The sequence below is a fragment of the Ananas comosus genome, linkage group 14 (genome assembly GCF_001540865.1).
Source record: "Ananas comosus cultivar F153 linkage group 14, ASM154086v1, whole genome shotgun sequence".
NCBI classification, from domain to species: Eukaryota; Viridiplantae; Streptophyta; class Magnoliopsida; order Poales; family Bromeliaceae; genus Ananas; species Ananas comosus.
The window spans coordinates 5,524,738-5,547,248 of record NC_033634.1 but is presented as its reverse complement, the minus strand read 5'-3'; the positions used below and the strand labels follow the sequence as shown (position 1 = coordinate 5,547,248).

General features: G+C 32.2%; 2 protein-coding genes across 3 annotated transcripts; both read right to left on the bottom strand.

Moving 5' to 3' along the window:
• LOC109720072 lies at nucleotides 1,562-7,265 on the bottom strand. Of its 2 annotated transcripts, none has more exons than XM_020246949.1 (4): nucleotides 7,186-7,265; nucleotides 5,984-6,681; nucleotides 2,901-3,107; nucleotides 1,562-1,613 (listed from the first exon to the last, which is right to left on the bottom strand). In XM_020246949.1, the coding sequence occupies exons 2-3, from the start codon at nucleotides 6,638-6,640 to the stop codon at nucleotides 2,994-2,996; spliced, it is 771 nt and encodes a 256-aa protein (XP_020102538.1). In that variant the 5' UTR covers nucleotides 6,641-6,681; nucleotides 7,186-7,265; the 3' UTR covers nucleotides 1,562-1,613; nucleotides 2,901-2,993. The 2 variants fall into 2 exon arrangements, with proteins under 2 accessions (XP_020102538.1, XP_020102539.1); XM_020246950.1 differs by having other exon boundaries at nucleotides 5,984-6,677; nucleotides 7,186-7,240.
• Nucleotides 12,759-15,749, bottom strand: LOC109720073. Its single transcript, XM_020246951.1, has 3 exons — nucleotides 15,716-15,749; nucleotides 14,687-15,392; nucleotides 12,759-12,984 (listed from the first exon to the last, which is right to left on the bottom strand). The coding sequence occupies exons 2-3, from the start codon at nucleotides 15,353-15,355 to the stop codon at nucleotides 12,907-12,909; spliced, it is 747 nt and encodes a 248-aa protein (XP_020102540.1). The 5' UTR covers nucleotides 15,356-15,392; nucleotides 15,716-15,749; the 3' UTR covers nucleotides 12,759-12,906.

The window sequence follows — 22,511 nt, the reverse complement described above, 5'->3', positions numbered from 1 at the left end:
AAATTTCAAATTTCAAATTTCAAATTTCAACTTTCAAATTTCAACTTTCAAATTTCAAATTTCAAATATTTCAAATTTCAACTTTCAAATTTCAAATTTCAAAAGTTCAAATTTAAAAAAGTTCAAATTTCAAATTTCAAATTTCAAAAAGTTCAAATTTCAAAAAGTTCAAATTTCAAATTTCAAATTTCAAATTTTAATTTAATTTTTAATTTTTAATTTTCAATTTTCAAAATTTAAATTTAAACTTAAATTTTAAATTTTAAATTTATAAATATGTAAATTTATAAATTATTAAATTTAAAATTTAAAATTTTAATTATAGATTTTTTAAATTTCAAATTTTAAAGTTTAAATGGTATACTTTAAATTTTAAAATTTAAAGTTTCAAATTTCAAATTTTAAATTTCAAATTCCAAATTTCAAATTTCAAATTTAAAACATAAAATCTAATTTAATTTTTAAATTTTAAATTTTAAATTTTTATTTTTATTTTTATTTTGAATTTTGAATTTTAATTTTTAAAATTTTATTTTTAAATTTTGAATTTTGAATTTTAAAATTTTAGAAATTTAATTGTTATAAATACTGTGAAATTGTATGATTTATATCCAAACAGTTTAAAAATGAAGCTGTGGAATTTTTTTGTAGTTACAGAATTCCGTATTTCATTTAGACCAAAATCATAGAATAAAAATTCAATGGAGTTTTTTAATTATGCATCCAAACAGGGCCTAAAATGTGGTGTAAGTCGAGAGAGTGAGGGAGAATGGCGATAACAGTGATTAGGATGCCGTAGGAAGATAGAAATAGGAACAATTAAAGGAAGAAGAACAAAGAGAAAGAGAAGAAAAGTTTGTAGGGTTTTAGGGTTGTAGGAAAAAATTTGTATTAGGTCTATGTAAGCTTTTGTTTTAAAAAGTTTATATGAACATATGGATTGGGTAGTTTATAGGCCAATCATATGCATCCCCATAAAATAATAAGAAAAACTTCAATTAGCCCCCTATACTTTAGCAACTATTTACATTACTACCTTACAATTTAAAATGTTTCACATTACTATCCATAATTTTCTCTTTATATCACTGCAAGAATTGGTCATTAAGTAAGGGCAACCAGAAATCATAGGGCAGTAAAGTAATACATGTTACAAACTATAGGACTGATTAATAATTTGTACTTGGCAACCCTGTGATTTCTAAAATGAACCACTAATCCTATTTAATGATCGGTTCTAATTGTGAAACACAAACAAAGCTACAAAGTAGTTAAGTTACTTTCTGACCTACGTGTGAAACAATAAAGATACGTTGAAACCACACGAGAGCAAATTCAAATATATGCAAACTAAAATGATCTTAAAATGCATCTTACCAACTGCAAGCAATTAAACACAATATTTGTAGTTGCAGCATTCTAAGCAAGTAATGCAAACACACCAACAGCATTCCAACTACACACATATTCAATTATATTATATTTATACTACTCCTAAGTGGAGTTAAATTAAATAGTCATAAAACACACACACACACACACACACACACACATATATATATATATATATATATATATATATATATATATATATATATATATATATATATATAGTGGTAAAAAAGACTTTTCTTAAACAAGTCACTTGAACTTTTGACGTGTATAATATCACAANGCCTTCGTGTCTCGGAAGGCACGAAGGTCGAGCAAAAGCTACAACGCTGAAAGCTTAGCAGCTAGCCGAGGTAATTTAAACTAGATCTCATAAACCTCATGGATCTTTTATTTAAAATACTAAAAAGCTATAGTAAACGGATAACTAGCTTACACGAGTTTTAGTTGTTTAAAGTTACCGGCATCACTCGGCAAACGTTCAAATTGCCACATCTTTATAGGTTTAGTGCACTTTAAAACTATCTTTTAAGAAATGTAATATATTTTGTTCTCGTTATGAAACTAAATTTTAAATTACAGTATAATAATATAAAACATTCTAAAAATAAAAGTCGGCAACTAAAACTCGGGGAAGCAAGTGATCCGTTTACTATAGCTTTTTAGTGTTTTAAATAAAAGATCTATGAAGTTTATGAGATCTAGTTCAGATTGTCTCTGCTAGCAGCTAAGCTTTCAGGCTTATAGCTTTTGTTTCACCTTCGTGCTTCGGGAGGCACGAAGGTATTCGTAGGATCGGCGTGAGATAGATAGATATATATATACATATATATATGTATGATCAACTCGCATGCACGTTTACGTGCATTTTTAATAAAATTAAATAAAATTTAGTTATTTTTAAATATTTAGTATAAATAAGTTTTTAAATTTTATTTTATAAAATTTTTTAAATAAATAAAATATAATAATTTATAGATGTTATAGTTAAAATTTAAAATTATATTTTATCTAACTATCTAAACTATAGGTTTTAGTTTTTAATTTAAATTAAATGCTAAATTTGAGTTTAAATTTAAAATTACATTTTATCTACCTATCTTGTATAACTATAAGACCGTTTTTAAACCTATTCGTACTTAAATAAAGATAAAATCTCTATTTTTCTTTAATTTGTTTAAAACTTAATTTTTTATCTAATCTATAGAAAGTCAACCGTTTTAAACTTATTCATATATATAAAAAATAAAATCTCCATTTCTATTTAATTTTCAAACAAAATAATACAATAAATAAAATGCATTCCTTTCTCCTTAGTTAAAAAAAAAGGTGGATTTTTCCCATACGACTGTATAGCTTTAAACTTTATGCACGATCTATCATATCTATAATGTAATGTCTATCTCTATTTTTTTTATGACATGAAGTATATTAATAAAACATGAAACTTGTAAATCTATATAAAAACATAGTTAATAACATCTATTAATAGCATAGTAGCCTCACTCTATATATATATATATATAGTGAGCATGTCTATGGACACAAAAGAAGCCGGAGCAAAACCCTGCATTATTAACCACCAAAAAAGAACCTAACAATCAATAATCAGGCCATTCTAGATCGACCCTCTCACTCGTGCAGCCCCTCTTCGCGAGGAAAACGTCAGTGAGAACAGTCTTAGACTGCAGAGATGCCTTCAGTAGCCGCAAACCCTGCCCATGTTTTTAAAACATATAAATATACGGGTATCTTTTGCACGCATAATCTTAAAAATATGTAAAATTCTGCAAATATATCTACAAAATCGATACTTTTATGCGTATTTTTGAAAATCTTACTAATATAGGCACATGCTCTTGTTAGGGTATGTCGCAACGCAAATTCTTTCTCGTAGATGTCCCTACTACATTAAGATACCCATGCAAATAAACAAGTCTTTTCAAGAGTTTGCATGAAAATACCGACATAGACGGTTTATTAATTTGCGCAAGTTCATATATATATATATATATATATCTATACTATATATAAAAGCACGTATATTTAAATTTGGGTCTGTCGACAGACTCATTTTTCGGCGAAAAAATTAGCGTCCATTTTTTTCTTTCCGTACAAAAAATTTTAAACATAAGAATAAAAATAGAAATAGAAATCGCAAAAATTCTCTATAACAGATTACTGATGTGAAAATCCTAAAAAATAAATTTTCTTATTTAATTTTAAAAGTAAGTTTTCTATAACAGATTACGAGTGTGAAAATTATACGAAAATTTTCATGATTCAATAACCACGAACATCTAAAAATCGGTAACCTAATTCTCTATACACCAATCCTACTATACCCTGAGGATCCCAACTCACCCATTAACCAACTTATCATATTAGATTATCAACTTTTACTAGGCTCTTCATCTAGATTGTCATTTTTTGAATGTTCGTGGTTCACGAACCACGAAAATGTTCGTGATATCAACCTGATATATATATATATATCATTTTACATGCACGTTTACGTGCATTATTAATAATCTTCTTCAATATTAAAAAAATTTAATAAAAAATTAAAATCCGGTATAAAATATACTAACGGTTTATACATAGATTTTTTAAATTTTATTATTTAGTGCGATAATTAATTCTTTCTATACGAAATTTACTATTTATTAATTGTTATTAGAGATTACGTTTTTAATGAAAACTTTAATTTATCTTTTTATTTTAGGCAATCCTTTATTTAAAAAATTTAATTTATCTTTTTATTTTAGGCAATAGAATTTTTCTTTTATATAAAACTTTAATTTATCTATTATAGATTTTTTCTATAAAATTTTATTTTATCCTTTTATAAAAAATATCNTTTATATGGTATAAAGAATTTTCTATCAAAATTTTATGTGATTTGGATATTTCTATATTGTTAAACTTGCAACCGGTTCACCACGGCCGTTAAAATTATTGATTTTGAGCCCCTTCGATCACTAGGCAAATGATATCGAAAAATCGCAAAATTTATTTTCTAGGTACTTCAAATACTCTAGATCAACTCTAACAGAGCCGATCGTCGATTCGAAAGTCCGAATATCGAAAACGACTTGGAATCACGGAGGCCTCCGTGCTTCCATAAGCATACCAGCACAACTCTCTCTCTCTCTCTCTCTATATAGAGAGAGAGAGAGAGAGAGAGAGAGAGAGAGAGAGAGAGAGAGAGAGATAAATGCGAGAAAATTAAACTGCTTAAATTATCTGGTGGTAGAAAACAAATTAATTTCAAGGGATGATGATGTTGTTAATAGATTTCATTTAATCTACTCAGATTCGCTCTTCACAGTAGACTGAATTTGGGTTAGCTTCAACGAATCCATCCACCTTTGGCCTTTGCCTAGCCCCAGTTGAAGATGCATGGATTTGTTGGGTAAATTAATAATTACACCACTCAGTCACTAAACTTACTAGCCAAGTTTCACTTTGGTCCTCCAACTTTTATGTTCTTCATTTAGCACTCCTAACTCTTTACAGCATTACATTTTGGTCCGTATCTTTATTCAAAGAAAGAAATTGAAATATATAATGAAAAACAGTACTATTATTGCCTATACCTGATTGTAAAGAGTATTAGGTTGAGGACTAAAGTTAAATGTCATGCAAATTGGAGAGCCCGAGGGAAAATTAACCCAACAATTAATTATTGCCTACATCTGGTGCATCTCATGTGCATGTTTAGAATCGTGCATATATGTATTTATATATCGACTCTTAAATTCATGTCTCACAGTTAGATTAAAAGAATAAGATGTAGGGCTTAATAGATGTTAACTGACTTGAACCAATCCAAAAGCTTAAGTTAACAGATGGAGACATTATTATCCACTAAATACAGTCGAAAATTCATGTTCTATTTAATAAGGGGACTACTAGGTCCTATTCGGGTTCTCTGTGGACTATCCCTCTAACATAGAAAAACTATTAAACAGATCTTGTTAATTACAAGCTGAGTGACATGTACACTACCAAGAATTATATATCTAATTCTATTTCATCCAAACACTACACAGTTTTGTATAGTTTCACATTAGAACCATATATTATATATTCTCATAATTACGCTGTTCTTTACAACTTTCAACTTCTCTCTTGATTAGTATGCGAGGCGAACCCAACGCGCATGCTACGCGCTACTAACAGGCAGCAACTTGACTAACCAAAAATACGAAAGTCGTGAACTAAGCTTTCATATCATTTTAAAGGGCCCGAACTAATTAACCTAGCTACAACGTACTTTGAACCACTAGGTGGAAGAACCCTCGCACATTACATTAATTCTTAACAATGGATCTGTGGTGCACGCGCACAACATACGGATGAATTTGAACCAGGTGTATAAGGTAGTGATTTTTCGTCTAAAATGAGGAGTGAAGTGAAACAAGAATGTCAAGCGTAATTATAATTAAGCTAGAGAACAAAATGTAACTTGGCTAATAAAGGTTCAGGTTCTAGTACTGCAATTTATCACTTGCTTATATTTGAGATAGAAGAGCCAAAAAACAAAGAAGGAAAGATGAAAAGAAAGAGGTATATAGGAGAATGGAACCTCTTCGATGCCGAGCTTCACGGTCATCTCCTGGAGCACGCTCAAGTCCTTGACATGACAGGTATTAAGCAGAGTGATGCTTGATATAGTTGACATGGGTCTGATGGTGAGATCATCCATTATGGTGTACGTAAGCACCCCCTTCACAACTCCTAAACCATTTGCAGTATCCACGGCCTGTACCGTTCCGCTCGAGTTGGGCTCAACATATTGCAGCTGTTTTGTCATGTTATTATTGCATCCAGGGCATCTAGTCCCACTAACATCCGTAACATAGTTGTGGCAAGAGGAGTTATAATTACAGGAACACCGATAGTACCTTTTATTCATACCCATCGATGACGACGATGCACAAGTAGGCAAGAGGAGTGTGCCATTTTCTGAGAGCGAAGGGACCGACACCTTCGGGTTGAGGAGGTCGACCTTGGCTCGGCCGGAGAGCAAGTAGGTACTGTCGAGGCTCTCTAAGCTTTGACGTATGTTTGCGACGCTTCCGACCATGGATTCCTTTGTTATGAGCTTTATAATGGTCCCTACCGGAAGCACGAGGAGGCTGAATAAGAAGTCGACCACGTCTTTTCCGGCTTCGGCAAAAAGCACTTTGTTGGCTTTGGTGTCGACTAGGAGCTTCACGCTGAGCTTTGTGGTGCTGGTCATGTTTGCTAGCTAGTTAATTTGCAAATTAAAGGTTTACCTACCTGTAAAAAGAAATGATGATGTAGTCGATTACATAATTCTAATTAACAATCAGCTAGAGAACCAACATAAGCCCCAAAAAACAATAACAAACCGGAGGAAAGCAGCTGAGAGCCGCGAGGAAATTTTAATTTGAAGACGTATGCATAACAATTGAGGAATATATAGTACAGACCGCAGAGGCTGAAATTCATCTGAGGGGGCATTTGGATTGATTTTTGCCATCAATTAGCATTTCGCCAGGGATATTGAAAAGATGAGTTCGAACGATTTCAAACGATTTCTTTTTTTTTTTCTTTCTTTGAGAATTTAAGTCTGAAGTACTAACTGGCTTGCCGTCTACGATAGATGACAAGACTAATATATTTGTTGTTAATAAACTTGATTTAGAAAACAAATCGTAACTTCATCTATCCAAAAGCCTCCTAAGATAAATCACTCAGAGTGACTGAGGAATGAGCTATAATAATATTATATTAGGCTTTACTGAGGCGAATAGATCTGACCTGGAGATTTTCTAAAGGGAAGGGTGGAGGAGGTTGTCAAAGGTCGAGCAGGGGAAGGATCATGAGTGGAGTATTATGCATGAGAGAAGTTTTGAAAGAGGTTTATATAATGTGAAAAAGATATTAAAGATTTGCTTCCCTCCTAAGCAAATCCATCCATTAATTCGAAAAGGATAAAGTTGACATTGCAAACTGTAGCCCGTAATCAGGTCACTGGCTTTGTAAAATTGGGGGCATTTTCAAAGCTATCCTTCAAACTTTTGAAATTTTATAAGTACCCTTTCAAAATCTTCAATAACACGTATACCTCCCTAAATACAAAAATTTATCCAAAATGCCTCTTCTTTAGTTCAATAAAGGTTAAATTAAATTGATGAAATAACAAATTTTCCATTAACAATTTCTTAAAGGGCAAAATATTAACACATAATAATTTTTTAATATTTTTATTTGATTTTTCTCTTTTATTTTATGACTTGTAGCATAATTTTTTTATTCCTTATAAAGTGTATGATCTATCATCTGTATTTTCTTAAATTTTTTAGAAAAACATACTAAATTTATGGAAATTACTCATCTGATAATAAGTTTACTAATTAGTTTTTGGCTCATCCAGAGGTAAAAGTAAACTTTTAGAAACAATTCATCCAATTTAAATAAAGTTTTACTATTAGGAACATTTGAAAAATTTTTTGATATTTATAAAGACACTGGTGATACTAAAAAAATTATTGATCAAATTATAATTTAGTGACAAGATATTCAGAAAATTATTATGCAAAATTAAATACTATCAAAATTTTGAAATTATTTATCTTTTCTGAGGTGCACTAGATTGGTGCCCTGTTCCCTTTCAATCATGTGTCTCAATCTCTGCTTTAATCTTTGCTTTAATCGCTCTACATCTAAATTCAGCTAAATGTTCTGTAATTTTTATCTAAAGTTAAATTTTTAAAATAAAATTAATTCTTTAAAATTTATTTTTTGAGAATTTAGGTCGGACAAACGGGCTCTGAGAATATGAAACAAAATAAAGCACACTGAAGAAATTTGTGCAGGACATGACATGGTTACCGGCTTATTGGGCGATGCAAATAATACTATTGTGGGGGACTGGGGAGTAATTAAGCCTTTCCAAGCTCCAAGCCTCCCACGACGGCGAAGGACCAAAATACCCTTTCATGCGTTTACAGGATGACCGGTACCGCCTGCAAAACACCGACAGTAGCCGGTAAGAACCGGCCGGAGGAATGATCACAGCCGTCCACACCAATAAGCCCAGAGATTTAAGTATATATAATATACTAATATAGAATATAAAAAGATTTGAGTTTATATTTTTTTTAATATTTTTTATCACGTGGCAAATTTAAAATTTTTTTAGTGTCCCCATATTTACGGGATTCACGTAATATCGCGTTCCGCAAAGATGCAAGTGTGGATGGAAATTTAAAACCATGCCCCTGTAGAATCAATGCATGTTAAAGTAAGCGGATCCGACCCGACCTAGTTCGCACATCAAAAGCATAGTTAGTTAATTTAGATTCGGCAAAAATTCGGTACGGGTGTAATTCAGTTAAAATTCGTCTTCTAATGTTTAAATTCGTTAAAAATACGGCTAAAAAACGGATTCGTTAATTATTCGGATACGTGATTTATATGGATATTATATGTTCACCAATCAAAAATTCGGAATTAAAAATTCGACTATAAAATTAAATTTTTTCTTTCAAAATTTATACTATTATTATAAATACTCATATTTTTTAAGAATATAAGAATAAAGAAATACAAAATTAAACTAATTATGTAAAAAAAATAACAAACTATATTATCCTTATAAATAAAATATTTTATAATAATATTTCTATAGAAAAATAATATACTATATATAATAAATAAATATATATTTATAAATAAAATTATATATATATATATAGAGAGAGAGAGAGAGAGAGAGAGAGAGAGAGAGAGAGATGAGCTGGATTGCTACTGGTAGCAAACGAGCTCCGTTGCCACCGATTTATTTTCGATGATGGAGCTTTCAAATTGACAATCGGCACCGTTGAACATGATCTATATCACTTGAAGTATCTAGAAATCAAATTTCAAATCTTTTCGACATCATTTACCTAATGATCAAAGGGTTTCAAAATTAGTAATTTTAATGGTTGATATGAGGGGTTTTCTCGTTTAACGGTGTAAAGCTATCCAAATCAATTGAATTTTGGTTAGAAAATTCTTTAAACTATTTAGAACAAAATCTAAACTCTCGATCATGATTACAAAATTTCTATCATCACTTTTTAGAGGATGTTCATTTTCAGCCATTCATTTTTACGCCCACTTGATGGACAAGAAAATAATATCGGAAAAATATGAAATTTGATTTCTAGATACTTCAAGTGGTATAGATCATTTTCAACGGTGCCGATCGTCGATTTGGAGGCTCCATCATCGAAAACAAATGGGTGGAAACGGAGTCCGTTTGCTACCGATAGTATTCCAGCTCAACTCTATATGAGTTGAGCTGGATTGCTATTGGTAGCAAACGGGCTCCGTTGCCACCGATTTGTTTTCGATGATGGAGCTTTCAAATTGACAATCGGCATCATTGAACATGATCTATATCACTTGAAGTATCTAGAAATCAAATTTCAAATCTTTTTGACATCATTTACCTAATGATCAAAGAGTTTCAAAATTAGTAATTTTAATGGTTGATATGAGGGGTTTTCTCGTTTAACGGTTCAAAATTTATACTATTATTATATATATAGAGAGTTGAGCTATGATACTTTTACAAGTATCACCATCATGGTGCTGTTAGGTTTTAAGCCATTAGATCTATTTTTTGATTATTAATAGCCCTTGGATTAAACACTATTCCACCTACCACCACCTACCACCATCATCTCAACCTCACATCTCTCCATCCAAGGGCTAAAAACACACAAGTATCGCCCCCATGATACTTTTACAAGTATTCTAGCCCTACTATATATATATATATATATATATATATAATGTGAGGGAGCGGTCCACGAGGCGGCAAATGCTGAAAAGGAACGGTCCACGAGGCAGTGGCCTCGTGGACCGTGCATCACTGCCCCTAAGTGCCTTTTCTCTTCGTCTTCCTTCGCCTAACTCCCTTTTGTTCTCCAAAAAAAACCCTTTTCGAACTACCAAACATGGGAAAAGAATTTTTCAACCAAAATTTTTTTTTCGGAGGGATTTTATATAGATTCAAACACTCGCGAGTTCAGCGACGAGAGCGGCAGAGGAGGAGGATGACGAAGACGACACGGACGAGTTGGCGACGAGAGCGGCAACGGCGCTACCCGCGAGTCCAGCCACCGTCGTTTTTTTGAGGCGAATCGTTCGCGAATCGCGAATAATTCGCGGATAATTATTTTTGATAAAAAAAACACGATTTTTTTCGAATTTTTCTGAAAAATACTGATACGGGCGTTTAATTCGGTTATTGAAAAATTCACGATCGAATTAACTAACAGAGATCAAAAGCCACACCCAACTCACAACTCTACTGGCAGGCATTTTAGTGGCAGGGAAAAAAAAAATAAAAGTAATAGTACAACCAAAAGCAGAAAAATTAAAAAATAAGAATTAATTGCATACATTTTTCTATAAATATATCAAGTAGTAAATATATTTCTATAAAATTTAACCTTTTATATTTATTTCTACAAAAGTCCTAACGTTTTCAAATATACATCTGCTTTTAGAATGCGTTAGAAAAATATAGTTAACCATAAATAAAATATTTAATTCTGATTAGTAAATAAGGTAAATTATCTTTTTTTATTTTTATATTATTTGTCATGATAAAAAGAAAAAAAGATGACAAATGAAGATTTTTGGAAGAATATTTCTGCATAATTCTAATAGTTAGGATTTTTGAAAAGACATATTTGTGATGGCAAAACTGTTATTTCACTTATCTTCTATTAAAAAATAAACAGTGCTCTAATAGTAATAAACTATAGGAACAAATATAAATATCACTAAATTTTTATAATAATAATAAATATAAAAAGTTGAACTTAATAAAAATAAATTTGTTATTTAATATGTTCATAGAAACATGTATGAAATTAACCAAAAGAATAAATAAATAGTACAACCGAGCGCATCTTGTTCTCCTTGACTCAGTGGGTCCTCATCAAGTCAATTACCCAACAAAAGCTAGGTAGTAGAGCAACAGAATCTCTTTACTTGGTGAGCAAGTTTTGGCTTTTGGTGTCCTTTGTAACTGAAAAAGATGAGAGCGCCTCCAAGAGAAATGAAGAATCTTTGATAGTGATAGAGTGAAAAAAGTGCAAGTTTATAATTTGAATTTTAAGTGAAAAAAGTGCAAGTTTATAATTTGAATTTTAAGTGAAAAAAGTGCAACTTTATAATTTTTACCGACCGTCTCTTGAGCCAGTGGCAAAGGACTTGATGGTTGGTATCCGAGATCTCAAGTTCGAATCCTAATTGATTCGCATTTCTAACTAAGTTTATTTCTAAATGAAATAAACGAAGCGGATGGCGTGCTACCTATCTCTCAAAGAATAATAATAATTTAAATTTTAGTTTACTATTTAAATTGGGATTCAAATTTACATTGTGAAATTGTCCAAACAATTTGAAACTTAAGTTGAAATTTCAAAGTTGAACTAAAGTTGTTTTTAAATTCAAGTTTTATTTTATCTCATCCTATATTTGTCGTTAAAAGTACTGTCATGCCCCGAGACCACCCAATTTGGGTCTGCTCGGGCACGCGCACAAACCCACCTAACGGGTAAGACCTCCTCCACCCGAACGAAGTGGTAACATACAAGAACCGATACATACATACATACATGATATGTATACATATATATAAGAGCACAGCTACTAGCTTGAACATTCAACTCGAATGAAACATAATTAAGTTCACAGCATTCATTCAGTTTCCAAAATTACAACACTATTTTTCAAAATGAAGTGCGCACATCTCGACCTAGACCTTACGATTTAAAAAAGTTGCACATTACTATCCATAATTTTCTCTTTATATCACTGCAAGAATTGGTCATTAAGTAAGGGCAACCAGAAATCACAGGAAAGTAAAGTAATACATGTTACAAACTATAGGACTGATTAACAATTTGTACTTGGCAACCCTGTGATTTCTAAAATGAACCACTAATCCTATTTAATGATTGGTTTTAATTTATAAACAAAGCCACAAAGTAGTAAAGTGATTTCTAAAATGAACCACTAATCCTATTTAATGATTGGCTCTAATTTATAAACAAAACCACAAAGTAGTAAAGTTAAACTTTTTGACCTATGTACGAGACAATAAAGATACATTGACACCACATGAGAGCTAATTCAAGTTTATGCATATTAAAATGATCTTAAAACGCATCTTACCAACAGCAGGCACAATTAATTAAACACAATATTTATAGTCTCAGCACTCTAAATAAGTAAAATGCAAACATAGCAACAGTATTCCAACTACACACATATCTAATTATATTATATTTATAGTGCCCCTAAGTGTAGTTAAAGTAGTCACAAAACAAACACACATATATATAATATATATCATGCATGAGCATGTCCAATTGACACAAAAGAAGCTGGCGCAAGAGCCTGCATTATTAACCACCAAAAAAAGAACCTAACATTCAACCAAGCCGCCATTCGATCGACTCTCTCGCTCGATCATGCAGCCTTCTTCGCGAGGAAAACGTCAGTGAGAACAGTCTTAGGCTGCAGAGATGCCTTCAGCAGCTGCAAACCCTGTCCATGTGTCTAAAACATATAAATATATGGATTTCTTTTGCGCGCATAATCTTAAAAATATGTAAAATTCTGCAAATATATCTGCAAAATTGATAATTTTTTGCGTATTTTTGAAAATCTTACTAATATAAGCACATGCTCTTGTTAGGATACGTCACAATGCAAACTCTTTCTCGTAGATGTCCCTACTATATTAAGATGCCCGTGCAAATAAGCAAGGCTTTTCAAGAGTTTGCACGAAAATGCCGACATAGACGGTTTATTAATTTGCGCAAGTTGATATATATATATTTATAAAGATCGATAAATGCGAGAAAATTAAACTGCAAAAATTATCTATTCCAAGAAAACAAATTAATTTCAAGGGATGATAATGTTATTAATAGAGTTCATTTAATCTACTCAGATTCGCACCTCACAGTTGACTGAATTTGGGTTAGCTTCAACGAATCCATCCACGTACCTTTGCCTCGTCCCAGTTGAAGATGGATTGGTTGGGTAAATTAATAATTGCACCACTCAGTCACTAAACTTACTAGCCAAGTTTCACTTTGGTCCTCCAACTTTTAAGTTCTCCATTTAGCACTCCTAACTCTTGACAGCATTACATTTTGGTCCGTATCTTTATTTACTATTGAAGAAAAAAATTGAAATATATAATAGTAAACAGTATTAATTAATATTGCTTATACCTGATTGTAAAAAGTATTAGGGTGAGTACGTAAATCCTGATTGTAAAAAGTATTAGGTTGAGGACTACAGTTAAACGTCATACAAATTGGAGGGCCCAAGAGGCAATTAACCCAACAATTATTGCCTACACCTGGTGCATCTCATGTGCATGTTTAGCACCGTGTGCATGCATGTGTATATATATCGACTCTTAATCTCATGTCTCACAGTTAGATTAAAAATATAAGATGCAGGGCTTAATAGATGTTAACAGGCTTGAACCAATCCAAAAGCTTAAGTTAACCGATGGAGACACTATTACCCACTAAATACAGACTAAAATTCATGTTCTATTTAATATGGGACTACTAGGTCCTATTTGGGTTCTCTGTGACTATCCCTCTAACATAGAAAAACTATTAAACAGGTCTTGTTACAAGCTAAGTGACACTACGAAGAATTATATAGCTAATTCTATTTCATCCAGACACTACACAGTTTTGTAGTTTCACATTGGAGCCATATATTATTCTCATAATTAAGCTGTTTTTCACAACTTTCAACTTCTCTTGATTAGTATGCGGGGCGAACCCAATGCGCATGCTACATGCTACTAACACGCAGCAACTTGGCTAACCAAAAATACGAAAGTAGTGAACTAAGCTTTGATATCATTTTAAAGGGCTTGAACTAATTAACCTAGCTACAACCTACCTTGAACTACTAGGCGGAAATACCCTCGCACATTACATTAATTCTTAACAATGGATCTGTGGTGCACGCGCGCAACATACGGATGAATTTGAACCAGGTGTACAAGGCAATGATTTTTCATCTAAAATGAGGAGTGAAGTGAAACAAAAATGTCCAGGGTAATTATAATTAAGCTGGAGAACAAAATGTAACTTGGCTAATAAAGGTTCAGGTTCTAGTAGTGCAATTTATCACTTGCCTATGTATATTTGAGATAGAAGAGCAAAAGAAACAAACAAGGAAAGATAAAAAGAAAGAGATAGGAGAATGGAACCTCTTCCATGCCGAGATTCACGGTCATCTCCTGGAGCACGCTCAAGTCCTTGACATTACAGGTATTAAGCAGAGTGATGCTTGATATAGTTGACATGGGTCTGATGGTGAGATCGTCCATTATGGTGTACGTAACCACCCCCTTCACAACTCCTAAACCATTTTCTCCTTTACTAGTACCCACGGCCTGTACCGCTCCGCTCGAGTTGGGCTCAACACATTGCAGCTCTGTTGTCATCCTTTGGGCGCACGAAGGGCATTGAGCCCCGCGAACATGCGTAACATAGTTGGAGCAAGAAGAGGAGTTATAATTATAGGAACACCGATAGTACCTTTTATTCATACCCATCAATGACGACGATGCAGAAGTAGGCAAGAGGAGTACGCCATTTTCTGAGAGAGAAGGGACTGATATCTTCGGGTTGAGGAGGTCGACCTTGGCTTGGTCGGAGAGGAAGTAGGTACTGTCGAGGCTCTCTAAGCTCTGACGTATGTTTGCGACGCTTCCGACCATGGATTCCTTTGTTATGAGCTTTATAATGGTCCCTACAGGAAGCGCGAGGAGGCTGAATAAGAAGTCGACCACGTCTTTTCCGGCTTCGGCAAAAAGCACTTTGTTGGCTTTGGTGTCGACTAGGAGCTTCACACTGAGCTTTGTGGTGCTGGTCATGTTTGCTAGCTAGTTAATTTGCAAATTAAAGGTTTACCTGTACTAAAAAGAAAAGATGATGTAATCGATTACATAATTCTAATTAACAATCAGTGAACCAACATAAGCCGAAAAAAAAAAAAAAAAAATGCAGAGAGCTACAAGAAAATTTTAATTTGAAGACATGTGCATAACAATTGAGGAATATATGCTACAGATTGCAAAGGCCGATTTTCATCCGAGGGAACATTTGAATTGACGTAATTACAGTTTGGTTGGTATATATATTGCCAGGAAGATTCACCATCTAGTCATAGGTTGGATCTTCTCAGTATCTTCACGACAAGATTAACATTTTTATTCTTAACAAACTTGACTTACAGTCGAATCGCAACTTCACCAATCCAAAAGCCCAATAAAATAAAGGTGTAGACCCAACCAATTTGATTCAATGGTAAGGTGACTGAGGAACACAATATATGTCATGTTAAAACTCAGTCACCCTAATTAACTTTGCTGTAGTGGAATGAGTTATAATAATAGAGTTTATAGAGGCGAATAGATGTGACCTGGAGAATCACAAGAGAAGGGTCATGAGTGGAGTATTATGGGTGAAATGTTGAAAGAGGTTTATATAATGTGAAAAAAAAAGAAGAATATTTACAACTCGAGTATGTGAAAGGTCACAGAGATATTTAAGTGTAATAAAATAAAAGAGAATGTGAAAAGACCTGAGTTTAGATTTTCACAAACATATTGATTAATAGAGAATATGAAAAGATTTAAATTTAGGTTTTCTTATTTAATATAAAAAGCTAATTTATTAATAAGGTACATAATAAGTTTCAAATAAATTTTATTAAGCTTAAACGTCATTTACAAAATTACCATTCTTCTAACAAGTGATATGTTTCACATATTTTAAAAAAATTCGATAACTTTTATTATCTCTTTCAGCCATTTTATTTTAATTAAATGAAAATTATTTTTCAAAAAATTAATTAATATTTTAAAATTCTTATTATAAATTTAATCAAGATGGTGAGTTAAAAATTATAAAAAAATAATTTAATATGAAAGAATTTATAGAGTATATAAAATATGAGAAAGATTTAAATTTAGATTTGTTTAATTATATTTAATAATAAGGTACATTAAACTTCACGAAACTTTAAATTTACATGGATCAAATAATTTAAAATTTTTGATAACTTTTTATTTTCTCAATTATTTTATTCTAATTGGCGCAAACTTTATCGCCCTAATTCCTAATAAATTAAACCCCGAAAAGTTACTGGTAAATAGAATGAAAAATTTTATTTCTAATCTAATCGTATTTGAATAGAATACTTTTATTGTTGATAGAAATATTAGCGACAATATCATTTTGGCTCATAAAATCATTCATTCTATTAAGAATTAAGAATATATAAAGAGGCGATACCTATATCGATACCTATATCTTTATCAAATATGATATGGAGAAGGCTTATGACATAATTTTCTAAAATGCTATCTTATCTATTTTTTGCTTGATGAATTATCCTTCCATCTGAATTGATGGGATCTCATTTAGGGCTGTAAACGAGCCGAACACGAGCGAGCTGGGGTCGGCTCGTGCTCGTGTTCGGCTCGTTTATTAATCGAGCCGAACACGAGTTGGCTCGTTAAGATATCGAGCAGAAAAATTCAGCTCGTGTTCGGCTCGCTTATTAACGAGCCTAACACGAGCTGGCTCACGAGCTGACCAACGAACAATAAATTAAAAAGAATTAGATTAAATATATATAAAAAATAAATTTATAAAATTTTATACATTAGACTTTGATCTAATAGTTGAAACTTTACATATAAATGAGTCTTTTTATAATTAAGCTCGCATTTATATTTTTATTTTGCTAAAAATTAAATAATAAAAATATATATTATATATAATTATTTATTTATATATAAAAATATAAATTAAATAAATTATATAAATATAAAATATATGTATTCGAGCTGTTATCGAGCCGAACACGAGCGAGCTGACCCCAGCTCGTGTTCGGCTCGTTTATTTAACGAGCTGAAAAATTCAGCTCGTGTTCGGCTCGTTTACTAAACGAGCGAGCCGATCTCGAGTTTATTTCGAGCAGAACACGAGCTAGCTTGCGAACAGCGAGCTAGATTGCCACCCCTAATCTCATTGCGCATCTCTTCTCCCATTAATTATTATTATTATTATTATTATTTTACTAATGGTAACCCAACTAGACAGATTGGCGGAGTTTTTGTGCTACTAAGCCTACAAAATTTTTTAAATATAAAAATAATCATTCAAAATTTTTATTTATTTGTAAAAACAGGTTGATAAAATCATTGAATTATTTGCCGCTTTCTAAAAACGGTGAATGATTTACCGCTTTTATCCTAGCTTATATATTTTCTACATTCAAACTTTAAAAGATGTATAATATTAAACGCTAAAAATAATTTTAATCCTTTGAAAAAAATGGTGAATGACTTACTGTATTTAAAAATGGATAATTTATTCACTTTATAGACCTAGTTTTGTAAATAAATTTTTTAAAGAACTATTTTTATAATTATAATATTTTTTAAGGCTATTAATAAAAGAGAAATGCTTCAATACACCGACTAAATTAAATCTAGCTGTTCATATTTGAGGGGCGAGATTGACTTTTGCATAATAGTTACCTGCTCAACAGGTTACCATTCGTAAGGGTAATATGGGAAAACAAATACAAGCTAATTACCAAATTTGATTAACCCTATACAAATATTTGTTTCCTTATTTAATTTTGTTACTTACCAAATTAGAAAGTGCTAATTTGATAAGTAATAAACATTTATTTAAACCTTATAATTGTGTACATTAAATTCAAATTTAATTTTAATTTTAATTTGTAAAACAAAAAAATTTATGTTTAAATGAATAGTATATTTCAATTCAAATTGTTAATTTGATATTAAAACGACACGAAATTTCAAATATTAACTTATTTTAAATTGTAAATTATGTTGTATTTATAAACATAACTTTTATTATTTATTTAAATTAAAGGCTTCTATTTTTAAATTAAATTCAAGTGCTAATTTGATAAGTAATAAACCTTTATTTAAACTTTATAATTGTGTACATTAAATTCAAATTTAATTTTAATTTAAATTTTTAGAACGAAAAATTTATGTTTAAATGAATAGTATATTTCAATTCAAATTGTAAATTTGATATTAAAACGACACGAAATTTCAAATATATTAACTTATTTTAAATTGTGTATTTATAAACATAATTTTTATTATTTATTTAAACTAAAGGCTTCTATTTTAAAATTAAATTCAAATTGTTCATTCGATAGTAAAAACAACATTAAAGTTTAAAAATATTGATTAAAATTAAATTTTAAATTTAGATTTAAATGTAGATCCGACATGGATTTCTCTATCAACAAAGAAAAAAAAGGGTAAAATAACTTCGAGAAAAATATCTGTGGGTGAAAAGTTTTTAAGAATAAAATAGGATATCTTACCAAATTACTAGAAGAGCATTATGGGAATGAAAATAGAAATTTACAAAAAAAGCCCTTCATACTAATTTTATATATGAGGAAATAATTTACCTTTGGTAGAAGGGTGACTGGTACCTATGGCAACAAAAGTCAGTCACCCTCTTAAATAAATGACATCTCTACCATTTATTTTAAAAAATTTAAGGGCCGAGATCTTTTTGGTGCATAGCAGCATTGCTCTTAATAAAAACAATTCTAGATTTGCGCGGGTGTGGGATCAAACAAGGTGAACTTCTTTCTGTGACTTGTTTCTTTGACCACCTAGATTCCTATCTACTTGTTAAATTTTAAAAAATACTCCATGATTTTTTTTTATTTTTAATTTATAGGAATATCATGATATGGCATCTCATGTATGTGGATGACTGACACCACCCATAATTTGTAATTATCTTATATATAAGATATAGTAGTGTCACGCCCCAAATTACCACATTTTCTCGGACACGCCAACAGACCCGTCGTATACAAAAGAATTTCCTCTATATACAAAGCGATAACTGTAACTGTACCTGTAATCATACAAAACTACAGCTAGGAGTATAGAGCTACTAACAGAACTGTAAACAAATATAAATAACCATCAGGTTCACTATACATACATAGTCTCCAGGATACAAACATCACTCGCTCCAGCGAGTATCCAACATCAGTATGTATATGAACCAAAAATCAAAACTACCTGTAGTTGGTACTCCTCTAGAACAGAAATAAAACTGGAAGGGATCTAGCTCACGACTCCCTTTCCACGATCAGTATCAGCGACAGCAGCAGCCACAGAAGAAGGATCTGCAAAAAGGAGTCAACAACTCGGTGTGAGAACTACTGTAAAAAGAAGTAATTCTCAGTGGGTACCGCTACCGACCTCAACAACTCACCTACTAAGTCTACAGAAAATATGCTCAAGAATAGTAAAGGAAGCTGGAAAACTCTACACCTATATGCCACTATACTATAGCCAATCAATACTAACTATCTGTAGATATAAACAGAATGCAATCTCTGACCCAATCTCACTAGGAACGATAAACGCATCCGTCCCGCCTGCCAAAGCTATACTAACCACCACCACGCTGGGTCATCAGTGGAGAGCGAGTCCAATCAGGACACAATAACAACAACGCAAACGCAGAAAGCCCGACTCCGGAATGGCACTCGTGGGCGCTACCCAACCGAGTATGCAAGCGTATCTCTACCGAGCTCAATCAGGCTCTCACAGGCTATAATCAAAGTAAATGGGTCTAACTGGTCCTACAACTAACACTCACGTGCCCTTGGCACAATCCGATGCAAAAACAGTAAACTGGGTCCACCGTCAACCGCGATGGCACTCGACAGTCCAAAACAGTTAACACACTACTGTAAAATAAGCTCGGCATCCCATCACGAGCGTAAATTCATTCTACACTATTCTAGATATCCACCGCATACAAATAGCGATGATACAAATGAACCATAGTTTCTAAAGCTAAATCTGGTAATTTTAAGAAAGTGACAGTGTAGATTCTAATAGTTTTCTTCTAAGTCAATTCCAAGTCCAACATGTAAAGTGATACTACTAGTTTAACTCCAAATTCAGATTTTAAGCATAATCCATGAATTTGAGTACTAGCAAGAAAAATAAGCAACGATACATGTCGACGCTATAACACTTAGGAGGTATTCTGGCGATTTTGGTAAACTTCAACCCACCTCAAAAAGCTCGTCCAACTACGGCAAGAAATCGAAAGGAGAGGAAATCACGCGCTCGCCCGGCCTCCAACAACGTAACTACAACGCACGCACACTCAAACGGCCATCCGAAACAACGTCAAAAATCTCCCAAGCTAGAGTAGCACTCTCCACCATGCACACGATCAAATTAGAGAGAAAATGAGAAGTGTAATTTTCTCAGCTAATTAAGTTGATAAGGATGAGAAAGTTAGGTGGCAATCTTATCCACCAACAAAAATGTCTACAATACCCTTCACCAACTCCACATCCTATCAGGAGTACCGGTACTAGTCCGATGCTGTACTGGTACTCAGCATCAATTATCGCAACCCGAGAGCAACAGTTCAAAAAAATACACTGGGGTACCGGTACTGCCCTGTATAATACCAGTACTCAATACTAAAATCTGCACTTTGCAGACTTCAATATCAAACTCTGTTCTCGCGTCACACTGAGTCCGTTTTGCGTCTATTTCGCGCCAAAACGACTCGGACTTTGTTCCGACACTCTATAAATATGTCGACAAATCTCAGATGCTGAAATCTCGTGGGCAACCAAATACCTGAGATACTACAAGTAGTACAAAATCTCTTAATTTAGTTATAAAATTTTGAATTGTAGGTAAATCCAACAGATTAAGAGGGTTGAGCCGTTGAGCGAGCCAAAGACTAAAATGATTATAAGATAAGTGATCTTTTGAGAAGTGGAGTATCACAAATAATCTTTTAGCTGTTACCAAAACTACTAGAAATGATTGTTCGACCATTGACAACGTGCTGGGAAATTATTGAGAATCTCACTAACCATAAATTGACACTTACTAAGTTCAACATCTATTTGCCTGGGTTGATTTATCCCTTAGAAATACTTTCCACAGGATTCTACACATCCCCATTGGTTCCTTTCCATTCACCTTTTTTTTTTTTTTAGGGAAAACTTCAAAAACCCCCCTGTGGTTTCGTGCATTCTCATTTTGCTACCCTGTGGTTTAAAACGTATCAATTTACCCCCCCTGTGGTTTCATTTTTATCTTTTCGGAAGCTTTTTCGTTAATATTTCGTTAAATTATATACAAAAAACTTCAGATAACCATCTATATTTATCGAATAGTCATTTTAGTATCCTTTAATTTTAACTTTGTCACTGATTTAAAAAAATAATAATAATAAAATTGATAACAAAAAGATAAAAACGAAACCACAGGGGGGCAAATTGATACGTTTTAAACCACAGGGTAGCAAAGTGAGAATGCACGAAACCACAGGGGGGTTTTTGAAGTTTTCCCTTTTTTTTATGTATTAAGATTAGGATAGGACGGGTCGGGGCCGGGGATATTACTCACCACCCGGTCCAATAATGTATTATATTATTAATTTATTTATAAACATAGAAAACTAATTTTAATATTTTTAATATATTTTAAATTTAATTAAATATTTTAACATATTTAGTTTTTTAGACAATATACTAGTTAAACTTAAATAATATTTTATTGATATACAATTTTAGTAATTTGATGAGTCACACTTAAAAATTTGACATTGAAAGAAAAAAATAAACTTAATAATTCAATAACACGTAAGGTGATTAGAATTAGAATAAAATTAAATTTTATAAAATTTTATAAAAATTAATTTATTGCATTTAAAAAAATTCGCGGAGTCACGCGGGGGAAGAAGATCCCCGTGAGGACGGGGACGATAGAAATTTTTTTTCGTTCGCAAGAATTTGACAGGATTGCCACCCCTAATTAGGGGTGTCAACGAGCCGAACACGAGCGAGTTGGGGTTGGCTTGTGTTTTCGGCTTGTACGACCTGGCTCCTCATGTTCGGCTCGTTTAGTAACGAGCCGAATACGAGCTGGCTTATGAATAAGATTTTAAAAGGATAGA